We start from the raw sequence: 18,340 nt of genomic DNA, 5'->3' as shown, positions 1-18,340 counted from the left end.
AAGGCGCTTATAATAAACGTGTTTGTACTAGACTTGATAGCCAACAAGGGATTATATCTGTAAACGAGCCATATGTATATAGACGTAGAGTCAATATTTGTTTTGTCTAGAGCGTTTCTGTCTTTTTCTTTCAGTCCGTCTGCTGTTTACCCGATGACCTGCTGTCCGCACGGAGACGAGAACAAATTTACGGAGAAAGAGAAAATCATTTGCTTGTCGTGTCAACTCAATCGCGTTCCAATTCGTCGTAAAGTATTTAACTCTGTGCACGTCGGCATCCGTTTAATTTCTTTTTTATTGTCTGTGTGTGTGTGTGATGTAAGTTATTTGCTGTCGTGCTTCTTCTGTTGTTGACACGACCGCTACGCAGCTATTTCCGTCTCTTTTTTTTCTTTTCTCTGGTCCACACACACAGCAGCTTGAAGACGTGTATAATGGAAGACGGAAAAGGGCAAGGAAGAGAGCCAAAGTTTTATTAGATCTATTTTTTGTTTTTTCTTTAAGCGGGTACCGTCAAAGAGCGCGTCGCCACCCTGGTCGTTAATAAATCTTGAAGCACAGGAGCCGAGTACCAGCACTCAGCAGGTCGTTACATTTCCTGCGAATATAATAAGTGTATATTATATACGGTGCTGGAATATTATTTGAATATTCCATCATCGTCGCGATGAGCAAACTGAAACGTTGTTCTGATTGCGCCGCATCTTTTTCGCTCTTGTTTTGTAATGCAACGAGGACGATGGTTGTTTTGTGCGCTCATCACATCAGGGAGCAATAAAAAGAGCCACGATTTGGTCGCAAGAATAACAACAGTACATACATGTGTTACAACTTGTGCTGCCTGTGTAGAGACAATAAGACTATATAAACAATGAGGTGCAACTATCCACAAGAAAAGATGGGGGTGGGTGTTTGAAAAAGGAAAAAGGCCACGTCGCCAAAGGGATTTATATAGACTTGGCCGGAGCGTTCGTTCGCCCATAGTACACGCACAGCTGAAAGGCTGTTGACAACAACAGTATAACAGGGACACACAATAAGTCAATCACGAAAGAGCCAAGCAACAAGAGCGAAGGATAAAACAAAAACATATCCCTTCTCGTGTGTTTGTGTGTGTACACTCCAAAAGAGTGATTGCTTCGTTGGGTTGTTATTGTTCTTGCAATATAATAAACGAGGTTAAATGTTTTCATGTTGTAGGCTGGTCGTAATAATATTGTTGCTGCCTTTTCACAACAACAACAACAACAACAGCAGACGGTCAATGGCAATCAAGCTGCAATGTATACAAGGCAAAGACGGAATCATTTTGATGAACCGGAAATATGCGGCACTATACATACAAAAAAAAAGGAAAAAGAAATGAAGCCGAAAATGCGCATGCGTTGTAGATGCCGATCTAATCACCTCGGCTTTCTTTCCCTCCACCCCCCCTCACATAGATAGGTCACTATAGTCGTACTGCAGCCCAAAAAATATGTGTGTGTGTATATCAAATAGTTTTTTGAAAGGGCGCGGGCGGGACGCGCAACGCTCCTCATATTGCAGCAGCTTCACGAAAGGAAAAGAAAAGGAAAAAAAAGGGTTGCAAAAAGCCACCGAGCGGCGCACCATAACTGGGCTCTCTATATGGACGGAACGTATACGTTAAAGGGTCACCAGTCTTTCATGTACACACCAGCTGGTTGGCAGTTGAGCTTCGTGTGCGTGTCTCTTCTTTTTCCTCCCGCTCTCTCTGTGTGTGTGTGTGTGTATGCGTGTGTGTGTGTGGCTTGTTGTTATTCTGTTGGAGAGCACAAAACTGACACCTTTCTTTTTTGGGCGGGGGTGGGGGGAGAGGGGGACGGACGCACGCGCTACACGTGTCAATCAGTTGCGGTTCGGCAATCTGATGTTTCGAAAAATGTGCCTCGTGTTTTAAAGTCTTGTCAATAGCCTCGATTTGATTGGGACGGCTATCAAACGGTAAGGTGTAGGCGGCAGATGATGCATGCAGTTTTTCTCGTGGAATGTTTGAAATAATGCGCACCGTGTATCGTTTAAGAATCAAACGTAAGTCACAAACACATTGGAATAGGTTTGGCCTCATTTTTCAATTTGTTTATTGAAAAAAAAAAAAATGTATAAAATATAAAAGACAAGTGGGGCGTGACCATCCTCTTATCGGCTCTGCGCTATGATGATGGCGGAGCATCAGCAAAAGAAATCTGACACGCTCAATTGGCAACCAGCTCTAAGCTCTCACAGTCGATCGCTTGCCAACGTCAACTTTGCACCGATGCTCCACGCCTTTTTTTTCCCCTTTAATCGTCCGCCCTAGACTCGTCACTGTGCATATACCAAGAAGAAAATGCCTTGGCAAAAAGTCATAGCCAAAAGGAGATGTAGATAACAACAACGAAAAAAGGACAAAGTGGCTTTACTTCTATGTGTATATCACTGGCGTTTCCATAGCGTGATTGAACGATTATACTTATATAGCGTACACATCCCCCCTCCTTTTATTTTTTTATAGTACATGTCGCGAGAAGATGTGTGTAGATGCGGAATTATTGGCACATTAAACAAGCCCGCCTTTGAGACGGTATTGCAAACAACTATACGGCCCAACAGAGACATGGAAGAGAATGAAATGGAGAACGAAAAAGATAAAACGCGCTGGCTATATCAAAACGAACGCGGCGCATAGACAGAAACGAAAAGGTTATTGTTACGCAGATTGGTTTCTGTCGTCTATCTATGCAGCACACACGTTGTGCGTCGAGATTCTTTTTCCAGGATGCCAACATCGTCTTTTATGTGTATAGGACCACCACTCGACTCGATCTAAATCTACAGCACGAGCATCAGATATGAAGTAGATGATAGGGATGAGAGTGCCAACAAGAATGTCTACCATCGCATCACGATAATGCGTGCGTGAGAGAGAGAAAGTGACGAGTGTCGGGATTGAACGGGCTCCTTTTTCGCATGGCGATGGCGGATCCCGCAGCTGAAAGGCATCCATCACGGATCAACGCGGATTGGCTTCGTCGGCGAATCCGCTCCCCACGACGGCACCAATTTGCAGCGACAAATCATCGTGGCTTTATTCTTTTCGTTTGACTACATAATCTTGTACACATACACGTAGCCTATATATACGTATAGACGCAATTGAATCTACATAAGTGATGGACAAGACGGTCCTCCGAGACATCTCTCTTTCTCTAGCAGACGCTTTGATGCGCTTTATAAATGGCTGTGCTGGATGCTGCTGAAAAGAGATGGCACCATCAGCCGATGGCTATAAATCTTACGTCAGTCGTCCACTTGAATCCATTTTGCGCTTCATACCCGATTTTATCTAGAAAAAGACTAAGAAAAGACGAGATCTAAAAAAAGTCTTTAGTGGGAGCGTAATAGTAGCACGTCCGTTTGATAGCCCATCATTTATTATATGGAGAAATAGAGGCACATTTTTGGATATCGAACGCGTCTTGTATATCGCTACGCAAAGGATAGGGCATTGCAGCACACATACGGTATAATAAGCCCGTCGCTACATGTAAATATTAAGAGCTTTGTATGTATAGTCCACCGTCTGGTGCCTTTCCCACGGCAAGTATAAGATATAGCAGACTGAGTCAATTTGAGATCGTCGTCGTTGACATTGTTCACTGCCACTGGCAAGCCCATCTCTATTGATATATAGACTATGTCGTATATAGAGCCATCGAGCCAGTTTGAGTTGAATAGTTGATGCTATTAGCGGCCAATCACACTCAATTGTCAAGTGCATCTTGGATCTAATCGTCGACTTGTTTTGAAGTGCGCGCATCCACCAGTTCGTTGTGTATCCAGTCAAAAGAAGCGTTTGATCTGCGTGTGTAGTCTATACAGAGGAACGGTCACATCAAATTTGCTTGTATTGATTTGTCGCCATTTTTCTCTTTCATATCTAGAGGGTTAATATTGATGTAATCAAGAACTTTTTGATGACACATAAAAAAGGGAAGCGGATCCATGAAATAAGAAAAACAAGATGAAAAGAGCGATTTTGCGTGCGGTGCACAAGGACTGCTTTAATGAGGTTTATGTTTTCTTTATATATATGGTTACTGCTGCTGTGTGTGTGCTACATTAGATTTATTTTGGGGAATAGAAAATGCGCGATGTTTTACAGCCTCAGCATTCAAGATATTTCGCTCAATTCCAATTTGAAAATGATGGACTTTAAAGTTACTCGATTTCGTTCATTCATCTTTCGCTTGGGGATAAGCAAAGTCACGCTCTTGTTTTCCATATTTCACACGCCGTATAAATGTCTCTTCATACTATAGAGACCATCATCTGATCGATTTCCAGACTCTTCAATCGGCCAATTTTCGTTTCTTATTTTATTTTCATCGTCAATGTGATGGAAAAGCTGTTGACGATCAGCAGCTGCTCCATCCTTAAGTTCCCGAACGCAGCCGTCTCGTTTCACGAACAAGATATCTTTAAAAAAAAAATTGCAAAAGAGGAGATTATTTTGGTTGAGATGATGTCTGAGCTGTTGGCGGCGTCACCAGCGTCGGATTCTTTTTTTATTGATAGCCATGCTCCTTTTTTTTGGATGACGTCAATTATCTTGCCATCAACACACGTTGATCCACTTGAGCCTGGTTCTCTACACATAACTGACTTCGATATAAAAATACATGCCTTGCGATGCATAAGGAGGAGGCTGTCACAATGAAACATGTCAGACGGTTGGCTTAATATGCTGATGGATCCATTTCATGTTGATGAATGATCTATTCCTGTAGCTGGTATATACATCAAGTAACGCTCTTTTATGTTTAGAAAATCAAAAAATGTGAAAATTAGCCGTCCCTATGCGCAGCCAAATGCACCTGTCGTTCAATTAAGAAGTTTTTTCATTTCCCTTTGCCCCGTTGTGGCGGCATCTGGCGGCTTCGTATACACCGTCAATCTTCGTATACGCCATCGATCAATAAAAAACCTGACGGAGAAAGTCATCCATCCAACTGCCATCGAGAAAAAGCAAAAAGAAACCATCCAACCCCGCATACAATAGATCTATATATAGTACATATACTGGGCCGCCGCATCCAGCCTCTATATCCAGCACCTGTGTCTCTATATCCATAATATACAACGGTCTAGAGACAGGTTGGCCGAACTGTTGACTTCTTCTTATAACATCTCCTAAGTATCAATGATAAAGATAGGATATATACGGGTCGTCCGCTAATTGATCTGTACGCCACCGTGTACAATGCAGACATAATTAATGGTGCGTAATGGATACCAACATCGCTGTGCTGCGCATCCGTCTAATGCATTACACCGAATTGCGAATGATTTTCAAGGGATATGTTGGATGATGCTGAACGCTTAGGTTTAGAGGAGGACGAGCACGAGAGAATTGATGGATTCTTTCAATGCCGATTATGTATTCAAATAGAATCTTCTGTAGAGGGAACACAGCGTGAATAACACGCATTTTTATCCGTCGTTGATGATGGCACATATATTATCTCATCGAATATAAATGGAGCAAGTGTTGAAACTGAAAGTGTAGAGGTTATCGATCAAACGAGTTTAAACGACGAGTGATGGTGCATGTCACAAAGCGTAGAGATATAGACCTTTTTTTCTACATGTATACACAGATGACATAACGTGCTGGGCAAAGTGCTGTCTGCTCTGCGTGTGTCGTACGAGCTATAGCATTTCGCGACGCGGGTGGGCGGAAGAAAAACGTTGAACCGACGAGAAGCACAACGTTAAGATGGCATAGATGAATATTCGAAAATGCTTTCCCCCCTTGGTTTTATCTTGTTTCCTTTCGGCTGGAAAAACTCTGGTTGCTGGGCAAGAGCCGCTCTCTTTATAAAAAACAGCATCATATACCATTAAAAAAGAAAGAGGATGAGGGCGCATCTTATATAGACATGCATCGTGCACGTTAGGATGTATCGTGTTGTCCTGTACCGTATATACCCGCCACGTATAAAAGATGCACGAATCAAAAAGTGGGCGAGTAACAGGTTAGTCGGCCCAGCGACTGGATGCGTTTCGACGTCCTTCTTCCTATTGTACCTGTACAATTCTATCTCTATTTATAGGTGCGTCGTGCGTAGACCTATATACAGTAGGAGCTTCTCGGTTTACCACGTCACCAGGTTTTATTCTTTCATTACTGGTTTGGTTTTCTTCCCCTAGTTATCTGCATTGGCTGTTGAATGAATGCATATCACCTTCCACCTCCTTTCTTTTTTTTTGGGTGATGACGTGCATGAAATTTGACTCACATGTGTCTGACTAGAGAAAAAGAATCGACTGTGTTGTCATGGCAACGATTGTTGTGTGTGTGTGTGTGTCTGTGGGGTGGGGTGGGGAGGAGAGTTGTTAAGGTAACCTGATATCTTCTGCAGTACCGCCAATCGTTGCCCGAACGAACGAAAGAACGAACGGGAACGTGTCGTTCTCTAGCGGCGGTCAAAAACATTACGTCGGCAAGGAGTCAAAGAAATCCTATTTTTTTTTCTTATTTATTTCTTTTTTTTTCAATGGATAAATACAGAAAGTAAAAGCGAACGCTGGAGACGGAGAATAAAGAAAAGGAGGAAAAAGCAATACGCCAAAGTGGTCGGCTTTGTGTTGGGCCATCAACCGGCTCGGATCGATCCGGCGGCAAACCGTCCCTCGCTCGCGTCCGCTCCTCGTCGTCGTTCGGCCATCGAGATGATACCAGAGAACGTAGCACCGATGACTTGCGTTGCAACCAACGCCGGAGACGCAGACGGCCGTCCCGCCATCATTGGCGAAGGACCTCAACACCTGCAGAAGAACAAGCAACAACGCGAGTTCCAATTCGTTTTCGGATGTGAGTTTCATGGCTCCCCTTTATTAACTCTTTCTTTAGTCATCCGTTTGTCGCATATCACGTCCACAATGAGCCCCGCCATCCCCTTATTTCCTTGTAGCTGTCGAATCACCGGTTCGAAGGGCAAAATTGAAACAATCACGCAGATCCATCGAGTCGAAACCAGTTTTTATTGTTAAAGTTTCAAGAGAGTTGAGTTGAAACCGCCTTATTATTAGTCACGTGTAGGCCGGATGTCATAGATCGTCGATTGTTTCATTGGACAGACGAATAAAGACGAATGCGATCAAGACTTTGTCACTCGATCTAGCAGACAGGGGAAATGTGCGTGCCCTATGTGTAGCTGCGACGTCACGCATCCACTCGAGCAAAGGGCTTGTATAGCCACAACTGCTGGGCTCGAGGCGCGCAGCCGCCGCCCGATGTTTTAAAATCGCAGTCGACGGATATCCAGCACGGCGCCCGCGCTCTCCCGTACGCGCACACACTCAGACGTATACTGTACAATGTACATAGAAATGATGCCACATTTATATAGAGAACACGCAGGCATATATTTCATTAATGACATGTGTGGAGAGGCCAATGTCTGTGCAGCCTAAATGACGTGTTACGTACGAGAGCAACAACGTGTCCTTTACGTAACTGAATTGACGGCTGCGTGTCTCTTTAGAAGAAGATGTGGGACAGGGAGACACACACAAGTCATTGGGTGCGATAAGTGAAGAAAACGAAATTCCGCGAAATGGAAAGCGCTATGGGCGGTGGTGAAACATAAGCGCAGGAGTTGACGGGCGTTGCGAGCAAAAAGGCGACGACTAAACGGCCAGGGGGTTGACTGTCGGTGTAGGTCAAGTCGAGTTAGGTCGTGGCCTTCCACTGCTCTCTGTCTGCTCCTCGCTGTCAACAGCAATGTCTTTGTAGGGGACTTTATTCGGTCGACATCCGGCCGTGACGATGGGCCACGCCGATCAACACTCTCTCCGCCTCCTCTCTCCAAGTGCTGCTGCTTGCTAGTACCTTTCTAATAAGTAATAATAATAATAACAATAAAAGACGAGTGCCATGTGACTGTTTTCGTGTCTGTTCGCTGCTGGATCGCACATCTGGATCATCGTTTGCACACCGCAAGAAACAGGCGCGTCTAGAATTTTTGGCGGCGGATGGATGCGTTATTGGGCTTGCCGTCGTTGGCGTTTTGAATCGAGTTTGGTTTGGAGCGAACGGACGGACGGATGTGTCAGGCAGTCCAACCGATGGAGACTGCTGATGCCGATTCTTTATTCGCCCTGGATGCTATTAGTGGTGGACTGAATGCCAATCGTTCGACGCAACAACAGCAACAACAGTATGACAGCAGCACGTCACCCGTTCCGTTGGTTTTGGCTTTGGCTAATGCCGGAAGGCGAGTGTTTGAGCCGCAACGAGTCATCAGCGATTACAATCACGGCCACGACGACGATATCTTGCGATTCGCATCTCCCAGCAACGCCTTTATCAAAACTTATGGTATCCACTGCGTTTCTCTGTTTAACTGTTGTATTCTATAACATCCGCACCGCTTTTCAAGTGTGCTGCCAGCAGCCAACGTCTATATGCGCAATATAGAAAGGCATCGAGTTTTTTGGTTTTTTAAAAAATCTACTGTGCATCAAAAGGGAGAAGCTTTCGACTCTATTCCGTGACACGAAAGCTCTTTTCCTTTTCTCTTTTTTTTTTGTTTTAAATTGTTGTCTAGCGCGTCTCAACGAAAATATTATTATTATTCGTCTGCGCAATCTTTTACATCGTAGACCAGAGTATATAGGAGTCTATACGATCTTATGCTGCGCTTACGACGGTCCGTCGTGCCATCGACTGGGGTAAGAACCGTCGTCTCTTCAACACGATGGCCGATTGAATATTCAAGTAACCCCCGCCTGTGCCCTACGCGGCCTTATCTTTACAACCCACTCTTCTGTGATGTGGCCAACGTTTAAAAAGAAAAAGACGCTCAAACGTGCGCCAATAAAATCGTTGCCCCGTTCAATCGTTTCCCAATACGCCTCTCCCTCTTCTTTATCGAAAAATATTGTCAACAAGAGCCAAGTTTTTATTTTTGCTTGGCAAGCCTTTTTCCAGCAACACACAAAGATCTCAATCTTCATCGGATTTTTTTTTTATTTTTAAAAAACAGCCATTCAATTCGAAATCACGGACGCAGTTTAACGATTTGCCGATGCAATGCAAACATTTTCGCTGATGTGAATCCAAAGACAGAGCTACGTAGATTACAACGAAATGATGCTCGTGTATGATATGCGTCCATTTGAAATGATTGCTCACCGAATGCATGTCCGTTTGTCCGCTCCGTCTCGAAAGTCGCCGCACGGTCAACTTGGACGTCGTCACGCCATGTCTACATCATTTGTTTTTGTTGTTTTTTTCTGTTTATTTATTCTAACGCACACATCAAGTTTGCCCGCAACGTGCGCGATCGACAAGCAGCGAGACTCTGCGATGCACAACTCTAAATTTCAATTAGATATTCATTGAACCGCATCGACATTGATCGACCCCTTCGATGTGCAGCACGGATGACTGTTGTATAGATAGCAACGATTGCGTACAGTACCCTTTGACACATGCTCAATCAATAAGGTCGTTTTTCTTCTCTTTTCTTGGTAGAAGACAAACAGCAGATGCCGCATTTTAAATCTAAAGATTAGCCGTCTTTTGTTTTTCGCCTCCCTGCTGCACGGTGCACAGCGAGTGAAGAGCACGCGACGCGAACAGACACGACTGACGTACAGCGCATTCGCTTCATCATGCACAGTAGATGTATAGGAAAGAAAGGTTGTCCAAACTTATTCGAGCGGTTGCCATAGAAACGGCAATAATGGCATTCAAACAATCAACAGAAAAAGACGAGAGTCTCGTCTTTTGCCGACGAGGAAGTGTGTCATTTCTGACCGCCTCGTCGTACACACACACACACAATGGCGACGGCCGTCACATGGATCGTCCATGGGCCAGGGCGGACCTATGTGGCATGGGCTAGGCACCTGTCCAGGTGTGACGTTCCTCTATACTCGGACGGATATAACAAGCAACGAGATGGCCACGGGTACAAACAGTTTGTCGGTGCTCTTGTTGCTGCTCGTTGTATTATTATCGCTCCATCTTCTCTTTTATTACGACAGAGACCGTCAACGAGTTGGTTGTTGAGTTGATCGAGTCCACGAAAATGTTGGACCCTGTCATCGTCAAAACTAAAATCGCGCCGCAATTTGGCGGCGATGTCAATGGTTGTCTGCTCGACCGTTATTTCTCTATTTGAAATCGTTTTCTGACATTTTCTTCTTCTTCTTATTTTTTTTTTCTTTTTCTAAAAAAAAACAAAAAACAAAAATGACAATAATGAAGCCGGGGATAGCGACACGGGCATCGGAGTGTGCGGATGGATCTTGACCATCATCTGCTGGCTGCTCGTCCTCGTCACCATGCCATTTTCGTTTTTCATTTGCTTCAAAGTAAGTTTTTTCCGTTACCACATTTTTTATGGCTGTTTTTCATTGATCGCTGCAACCTCCATCGTCATTTACAATGTCGATATAGAACTATATATACCGTACATATACAAAGTTTCGACATCGGCAACGACACACCCCACCCGCCCCTCTATAATAGTTTACAGCCGCTATAACTGAAAGTTGCACAGGATAGACGTTACAACGTGACTCTGTTCAAAAAGAGACAAGAAATCCAGAATTATTGCAGGATGCGCTTATCATCAGCGTCGATACATTGATGGTGTAGAGCATCGACGTGAATGCCAATTGATGCCGATAGGACTTTTTTTTTTTAAAACCCCAAATAGAAAACAACTCGCTTTAGATGTTTTAGATGCGTCCTCTTTGATATACTGTAATACGTACATATAAAGACGACGTTCACCTTTTATTTTTGGCCCGGCTCTTTTAAAAATGCTAATCTGCTGCAGATCCGTGCCTGTTTGACATTCACGCCGAGTATAGATATAAAAGACGCACGACGTCTCTCACTCACCTCGTCAATTTCTAAGTAGACTACTTGATTCCAATTTGACACTCTAGAGTTTGACGTGTGCCTTGATGCCGCGATGAAATGCTAGAGACACAATAAGGAAACTCGAAAAATATCGTTTGAATTGAATTGTGTGCGATACGTGTTGTTTTCCATACGAAAGGTGGTGCAAGAATACGAACGGGCCGTCATCTTCCGATTGGGACGTCTCCTTTCCGGCGGAGCCAAGGGACCTGGTATTTAAATCTCATTTTCAATTTCTCGTGTCTGTCTCTGTGTGAGTTTCACAACGGCCCATCTCGTACAGGAATCTTTTTCATTTTGCCGTGCATCGAGACCTACACCAAAGTGGATTTGCGCACGGGCGTCTTTGACATCCCACCGCAAGAGGTGCGTCTTTCATTATGGCCTCGTGCAGATTTCATGTTTTAATTGAGATGTTCTGTTTCGACCCCGCCCAAAAAAAAAACCCAAAAAAACGAAGGTGTTGACGAAGGACAGCGTGACGGTGTCGGTGGACGCGGTGGTTTACTTTCGCGTGTCGAACGCAACCGTGTCGGTGGCCAACGTGGAAAATGCCCATCATTCGACCCGTCTGCTGGCCCAGACGACGCTGCGCAACATTTTGGGCACCAAAGATTTGCACGAAATCCTCGGCGATCGTGAAACCATTTCGGGATCCATGCAGGCAGTTTGCGCTCTTATACTATGCACATATAAACTGGTTTCCTTTTATTTTGTTTTTCGTCATTGCTTCGTTGTTTTGCGCTTCATTTTTTCAAAGACTGATTGTCACCTTTGAATCTTGATGAATTTCTTAAATGATTTGATCTTTGTCTGTTGCCCGGATTGGGTGATGGCGATTGCAGGCGGCGTTGGACGAAGCCACTGAATCGTGGGGCATCAAAGTGGAACGTGTCGAAATGTAAGTGTTTTCACGCCATCTAACATAAGAGAATACATGATGTGTGGCGCACAATTGACAGCAAGGACGTCCGATTGCCCGTCCAATTGCAACGGGCCATGGCGGCTGAAGCGGAGGCGTCGCGTGAAGCACGAGCCAAAGTCATCGCTGCTGAGGGAGAATTCAAGGCGTCCACTGCGCTCAAAGAGGCTTCGATGGTCATTGCCGAATCACCAGCCGCTCTGCAATTGCGCTACCTCCAGGTGTGTGTCTGCCTTTTTTTTTGTTTTTAAAAAATTTTCTGCACGACAGTTGGATCGGTGGCATTTTCTAATGATTATCTCGTTCAACGTGCGTTGTGTGCAGACTCTGAGCACCATTTCGGCAGAGAAGAATTCGACCATCATTTTCCCACTGCCCATCGATTTCCTGACTCAGTTTATGAGATAAATCGACTGAGAAGATTCATCCCGACTCGGAATCCAATTGGACGCACGCACTCGGCCGACAAGCGCAAACAGCATTTTTCACGTGCCACTTTGACGCGCTATAAAAACATGTGTGTTGATGTATAGAAAGAGAGAGCCTGTTGTGGACGTCTTTCTATATCGTATATAATAGTATATTCTCGGTATTGTATCGGATCACACACGCACAGCAACAGCATCAACGTTTAGAGATTTCGATTCCCTGATGGTTATTTAGGTATACACAGCATAAACACACACACACTGCTGCGCAATTATTTCATATTACACATTTATATATAGACGTCTATTGATGTATATGGGTTCGTGCTGTGTGGCTTGAATTGTGTTGACAAGCCAGTCGCATTTCCACAAGTCACTCATCTATACAGACGCGTTATTGTTGCAATCTTTGCATTTATTCTGTTGTCTCTCATCAGTTCACTTGCTGACCGTTCAATTCCGGACCAGAAACTTTGATTTTTTTTTTTTTTCTTCGCATGTTTTTTTTTTCTTTTTGACAGCGTTGAGGCGTCAATTTACTTTGTACCACGTCTCATTATTATTATGTACTAAATATACCTTATAATATATACATATACGTATGTATAGGAGATAAATCAATCGCGAGAGAATGCGCTTAATAAATCGAATAGACGCCGCTGAACGTATATAGGAAACGTACAATACTTTTCTCAGCACGTACTACATCACATAGTATAGGCTGCTATATAATAGAGACTATACGGGCATTTTGACCTCTGGCTTCCATATCAATTGGGCTGTATCGATTTTCTAATCAAATCGGCAGCACGATTCGCCAGGAACAGGAAAACAGTGGACAGCACGCTTACTCAGCAGGGCTGTGCATCACGTGCTGGATCTAGCAGCAGCGCGTCATCGCTTCGTTCGAGACTTGTTTCACGACACCAGGTCCTGATCGCCGTTCAAACTAAACAAATCATTGACATGGAAACGGGCGTACACAGTACAGATAAACAAAAACAAGCCGGTTGTCAGCATCCGATGTGGAGAAATGAACAAACGTTATGTCACCGTTATGCCGTGCTTGATTTTGGTCCAGTTCCATTCCTGTATACATGCTCGCCCAGTTACAGTCGGTCTGTTGCTGTGCGTGCATGCGATGCCAAGTGTTATAACTTCTCGGTATTTCCCCATCAGATAAGACGTCATCACTCATTTTAAAATGTCAAACACACCAGCACCCGCACCGACTTTTTTTTTTTCTTTCTCTTTTGATTAGCGTCTTTCGTTTTGGGTACACCATACATCCACGGCAAGGCTGGCAAACATTGGCAACATTCTGTCGTCAACTGTGCACACACGCAATGTTATTTCAATTCAAATAGATTATGCTTGCCTTTTTCTTTTGACTTTCTATACTCTTCAAGTATATATATAGAAAAAAGGGAAGAGAGGAAGACATCACGGTCTGATGCTGCCCATAAACGGATATGTCGATATATATATACGGTATATAGGATTCGTCGTGAACCGTTTGCGGATGAGCGGGCAGCCATGCAACATTTCGGCTAGAGGGCTAGACGATCAGATCGATGACGATTGACCATGTACAGAAAGCCCTATAGATATATACTGTATATATCGGCCGGATACAAGTTTTATAGCAAAACTATATAAGGAAGCAAAGAGCTAAAAAAAGGAGAGAGCCGGCATTAACTTGTTGGCTGGCCAACAAAGAGGGATATAGTATTTATATTTGATGAGTATGTACGCGTCATGGTGATATCAAACAGGACGTTTGATGTGGGCCAAAAGAAGGTCATCATGTCCTGATGGACATCAATCAAACTGATTGCGACTGCATCGTTTTCATTGGCACTTGAGGTTGCACGAACATCGTTGTTATCTCATGGAAAAACGCCGTCAAGGATGTATATGCAGATAGTTATTTGTTTTGACGTCATTCAACATTTTAAAATTATTAAAAAAACAACTAAATCGAGGGTGGGCTTCAGTTATTTTCAAACAGGTGGGAAATTCCGACCCCGGATTGTTTGCCGCTCGGAGATAAACTGTCAAAAATGCCCGTACTCAATTTTCTATACAGGCGACGAAGAGACTAGTGTCAATATTGAAACGATTGGGGAGAAAGTGAGGCAACGGGACGCACGCGGAACTATTAAAAAAAGGAAAACCCCAAACTATTCCATAACGTAATCTCAAAACACTGGACACTTTCACGCGTGAATGGACGACAAGTGGCGGTAATTATCAGCTTTCATCTTTGACGCGTTTGCGTGATGACACGCCATTGACGACACGGTCAGACTCGATTGTCTAAACGAACGAAATGCTTTCGGCGGTGGATTTCGATGGTCAGTCTGTGACGTCACGCACCGTACGGAAAGCAGGAATGCGTCCCTTTGGAATTCGGACGGGGGCTCTGCTAGATCCTGCAGCTTAGTTGACTGAAGCAAAATTGAAATGTCACGTGGTGCAACTCTACGAAAGACTTGCTGCTATCAAGCCGACCGATGTGCATTGTCTAAACAATTGAATAATGAATGCAACTTCTCCTAATCCAACCATTGATAAAGACTCGAGCGGAACGCGTGCGCTGGCAAGTGCGGCAAAACATTTTTCCTTATTCTATATTAAGCCCGAAAATGACGTCATTTTTCGAGCGCGAGTCCCGCGATTGCACCACCGCTGTGCGCGCCGAATATGGTCGTTTAGATTTTCTCTCGAATCTCAGTGCCCATCGCCCCGCATCAAACAGAGAGGAAGGAAAACCCCGAGTAAAGAGACCGGAGTGTAATGGTGACGTTTGCATTTTCTCACAACGCCCTTTTCTCTTTTTCTCGTCGAAAGGAAAGAAGCAATTAGCGTTTTTTTAACTGATTGCCCGGCCTTTTCCTATCTCCAACGAATGGACTAAATGCCGGTGCCGCAAGGCAACACATGACCGTATTGCATCAGCACAAGTGGCTTACGTGATTACGTTCCAACACCAAGTCACGGTGGTCATTTCATTTTTATTTATTTATTTTTTGGTGGGTGAGTGGGTGGGTGAGGGGGGGGGAGGGAGAATTCAACACCCATTCGCTGCATGTAGGAAATCTCTAGCGCTTTAACTGAATCTGACCGGTGGATTGGACATCATATAAATAGGAGAGGGACGAGCCGAGACTCGTTCATTCGTTCACCAATATCTCCTACACCGTGATCAGAGTTGCGAACTTGATTTCAGTAAAGGAAAACTATCGCGAAATGAATTCGTTGAGACTTGCGCTCATTGTAGTGTTTATCGTTATTGCAGTTTCGTCGGCGTCAGGTAAGACTCTCTCCACACGTCCACGACGCACAGCATCAGCAATCCTAATCGAATCCAATGTATTATACCGTTCATTTCTAGGCACGGAAGACTCGGACCCTTGCTGTTCGTTCCCTTGCCAGAATCAAGGCGTTTGCATGTCCACCTCCAACCACAAAGATTTCACGTGCGACTGCACCGGTCTGGAATACTACGGCAAAACCTGCGACACTCGTAAGGACTCTTATAAACTTGCAGCGTGCATGTGTGTGTGTGTATACTATGCATCGTATAGACTAATGAAAACGGAATTGAATCGACAGCCTTTTGGGGTCGCCGTCTGAAAAATTGGCTGCGACCTTCGCTATCGACGATGCATCAATTGTACACGGGATGGCCCTGGCTGTGGAAGATCGTCAACAACGTGCCCTTCCTACACCGAGCCGCTATGCGTTACGTGTACATGAGCCGCGGAGCGTCGATCGATTCGCCGCCTCGTTTCAATAGCGGACACGATTACATCACGACCGAATCGCATTTCAACGCGTCCTACTACGCCCGCAGTTTGCCGCCAGTCCCGCAACATTGTCCGACACCCATGGGCGTTGCTGGTAATCATCCGAATTTTCGTCTTGTTGCATTCACGTTGACAGTATTGTCTAAAAATTGAGTTGACTCTAATTGTCTCGATCGACTATGCAGGCCACAAAGAATTGCCCGATGTCAACGTGTTGGCCGAACGTTTCTTCAAGAGGAAGCAATTCATCGCCGAACCTCACGGAACCAACATTCTGTTCGCCTACTACGCCCAGCATTTCTCGCATCAATTCTTCCGGACGGATCGGGCCAGAGGTGCGGCATTCACCAAAGGAAACGACGGCGTCGACGTGTCGCACATTTACGGCCTGGACAAAGCCACGCAAGACGCGCTGCGTTCGTTCAGTCAAGGCAAAATGAAGGTGCGGACGACGGACGACGGCCAGCAATTCCCTCCGTTGCTGCGCGACGCTCCCGGCGTGCACATGATCTACCCGCCCCACACGCCGCAAGAAGAGCGAGTGGCCCTGGGGCACGCCCTGTTTAGCATGCAGCCCGGATTGTTCGTCATGTCCACCATTTGGCTGAGGGAACACAACCGCATTTGCGACATCCTGCGCGTGGAGCATCCGCACTGGGACGACGAGCGGCTCTACCAAACGGCCAAGTTGATCGTCTTGGCCGAGAATCTGAAAATCACCATCGAGGAGTACGTGCAGCATTTGAGTCAGTACAAAATCAAGTTGACCTACGAGCCGGAATTGCTGCGCGATCAGCCGGCCTTTCAGTTCTCCAACCGCATCCACGTCGAATTCGCCCACCTCTACCATTGGCATCCGATGGCTCCCGACGCCATCACCGTCCAAAACAGCACCTACACCCTGGAACAGATGAGTTTCTCGACGAAGGCAGTCACCAAACACGGATTGGCCTCTTTCGTCGAAGCCATCGCCACTCAGCCAGCCGGAGCCGTAAGTCTCTTACTTTGCCTTTTTGTGTTCTTCTTCTTGTCATTCATCATTCGTTTCTCGTTCTCAAACGTCATCTTCTCTCTCTCTGCGTGCAGTTGAGTCACAGCAATCACGGCGCCATGCTGCTCGATCAGTTCAAAGACGTCGTTCTGCAAGGCCGCCAACTCAGACTGCAGAGTTTCAACAACTACCGGATGCTCTTCGGCATGCCAAAGTACACGAGTTTCATGGAACTGACGGGCGGCGATGTGGACATGTCGCGACAGTTGCAACTCCTGTACGGACACATCGACGCCCTCGAATTCTATCCGGGCATGTTGCTGGAGAAATCCGAAGCTTCCGTCACGCCTTTCACGATGGTCAACATCGGCGGACCGTACGCCGTCAAGGGCATGATGGCCAACCCGATTTCCAGTCCGCAATACTGGAAGCCGAGTACGTTCGGCGGCGAGGTGGGTTTCGATATCGTCAAGACGACCACCATCCGCCAGCTGTTTTGCCGCAACATGCGGCCGGAAGAGTGCGGACATATTGGATTCCACTTGCCGGAAGAGCAGCAGTCGGTCCATGGCGTCGCTTCGTCCCGACAAGACGTCCATCATCACGTCCCAGTGCTGGAACCTTCGCCCGTGGCCAATTACGCCACCCATCCGGCAAGTGACCCTTCGTTTAGCAGCAAGACATTTTCCCCTCCGGCTGCCGGAATGACGAGCACTCACTACACCACCAACTACCGGCCGTTGACTGTCGATGATTTAGATTTCGTTGATTGTCAACCTCCTTCGGCCAGCCAATGGGTATCGTCGAGGCCGGCACTTGGTCATACGAATAATTATTGCCGTTTGAGAGAGGCCCATCCAATTTAAATGTTTTTTTTTTCCTTTTTAGCGTTTGCCACACGTGAACATGTTATCTCACCAATCGAGTCAACTGTGCTCACGTAACGCAGTTCAATCAGCACATTTAATGCTGTTTATAATCTTTTTGTTCTAGCCACCGGATGGAAGCAAATGTTGTTGTTTTAGCCTTTTTTATCGCTCGTCCCAATTTTCGACTGATAACTCTCAAACTGTGATTCTCGTATGATTTTTTCCATGGAAATGCTGTATTTATTCTATTTATTGTTACAACAATGTACAAGCGTAATAGGCAACCATTAAACCAATTCAAATGATTTTTCGTTGTTCGTTACCAATGAACCGTCATTTCGATGAGAGGGATCAGCTTTGAAAGTATACAGTC

The 18,340-nt window shown here is 45.2% G+C and overlaps 2 protein-coding genes across 11 annotated transcripts; both read left to right on the top strand.

Annotated features, from left to right (window-relative positions):
• The first annotated feature begins 1,574 nt into the window (after window positions 1–1,574).
• Window positions 1,575–12,887, top strand: LOC116931909 (band 7 protein AGAP004871). 10 transcript variants are annotated; one of them, XM_045180508.1, is made up of 10 exons: window positions 2,069–2,703; window positions 2,808–6,404; window positions 6,575–6,877; window positions 10,283–10,389; window positions 11,085–11,157; window positions 11,229–11,311; window positions 11,406–11,645; window positions 11,791–11,846; window positions 11,908–12,088; window positions 12,192–12,887. In XM_045180508.1, exons 3-10 carry the CDS (start codon window positions 6,736–6,738, stop codon window positions 12,273–12,275), a joined length of 966 nt encoding a protein of 321 aa, XP_045036443.1. In that variant the 5' UTR covers window positions 2,069–2,703; window positions 2,808–6,404; window positions 6,575–6,735; the 3' UTR covers window positions 12,276–12,887. The 10 variants fall into 10 exon arrangements, with proteins under 10 accessions (XP_045036444.1, XP_045036441.1, XP_032795471.1 ...); XM_045180509.1 differs by lacking the exons at window positions 2,069–2,703; window positions 2,808–6,404 and adding an exon at window positions 1,575–1,703; XM_045180506.1 differs by lacking the exons at window positions 2,069–2,703; window positions 2,808–6,404 and adding an exon at window positions 1,727–1,965.
• Window positions 12,888–15,457: 2,570 nt separating this feature from the next.
• LOC116931895 (prostaglandin G/H synthase 2) lies at window positions 15,458–18,272 on the top strand. The gene is made up of 5 exons (XM_032939557.2): window positions 15,458–15,611; window positions 15,693–15,824; window positions 15,914–16,201; window positions 16,293–17,098; window positions 17,194–18,272. Exons 1-5 carry the CDS (start codon window positions 15,548–15,550, stop codon window positions 17,962–17,964), a joined length of 2,061 nt encoding a protein of 686 aa, XP_032795448.2. The 5' UTR covers window positions 15,458–15,547; the 3' UTR covers window positions 17,965–18,272.
• Window positions 18,273–18,340: the final 68 nt, after the last annotated feature.

The sequence above is a fragment of the Daphnia magna genome, linkage group LG10 (genome assembly GCF_020631705.1).
Source record: "Daphnia magna isolate NIES linkage group LG10, ASM2063170v1.1, whole genome shotgun sequence".
In the NCBI taxonomy this organism is placed as follows: Eukaryota; Metazoa; Arthropoda; class Branchiopoda; order Diplostraca; family Daphniidae; genus Daphnia; species Daphnia magna.
The sequence above is the reverse complement of the archived record's forward strand: the minus strand, read 5'-3'. Positions and strand labels throughout refer to the sequence as shown.

What these genes read in the sequence shown, in the direction of transcription:
- LOC116931909 (XM_032939578.2), top strand. Translation starts at nt 2,010, where the DNA reads ATGTTTGAAATAATGCGCACCGTGTATCGTTTAAGAATCAAAC. An exon ending in GTTCCAATTCGTTTTCGGAT is followed by an intron (nt 6,878 to 10,282) that starts GTGAGTTTCATG and finishes ACAATAATGAAG; the next exon opens with CCGGGGATAGCGACACGGGC. An exon ending in CGTTTTTCATTTGCTTCAAA is followed by an intron (nt 10,390 to 11,084) that starts GTAAGTTTTTTC and finishes TCCATACGAAAG; the next exon opens with GTGGTGCAAGAATACGAACG.
- LOC116931895 (XM_032939557.2), top strand. Translation starts at nt 15,548, where the DNA reads ATGAATTCGTTGAGACTTGCGCTCATTGTAGTGTTTATCGTTATTGCA. An exon ending in TGCAGTTTCGTCGGCGTCAG is followed by an intron (nt 15,612 to 15,692) that starts GTAAGACTCTCT and finishes GTTCATTTCTAG; the next exon opens with GCACGGAAGACTCGGACCCT. An exon ending in GACACCCATGGGCGTTGCTG is followed by an intron (nt 16,202 to 16,292) that starts GTAATCATCCGA and finishes TCGACTATGCAG; the next exon opens with GCCACAAAGAATTGCCCGAT.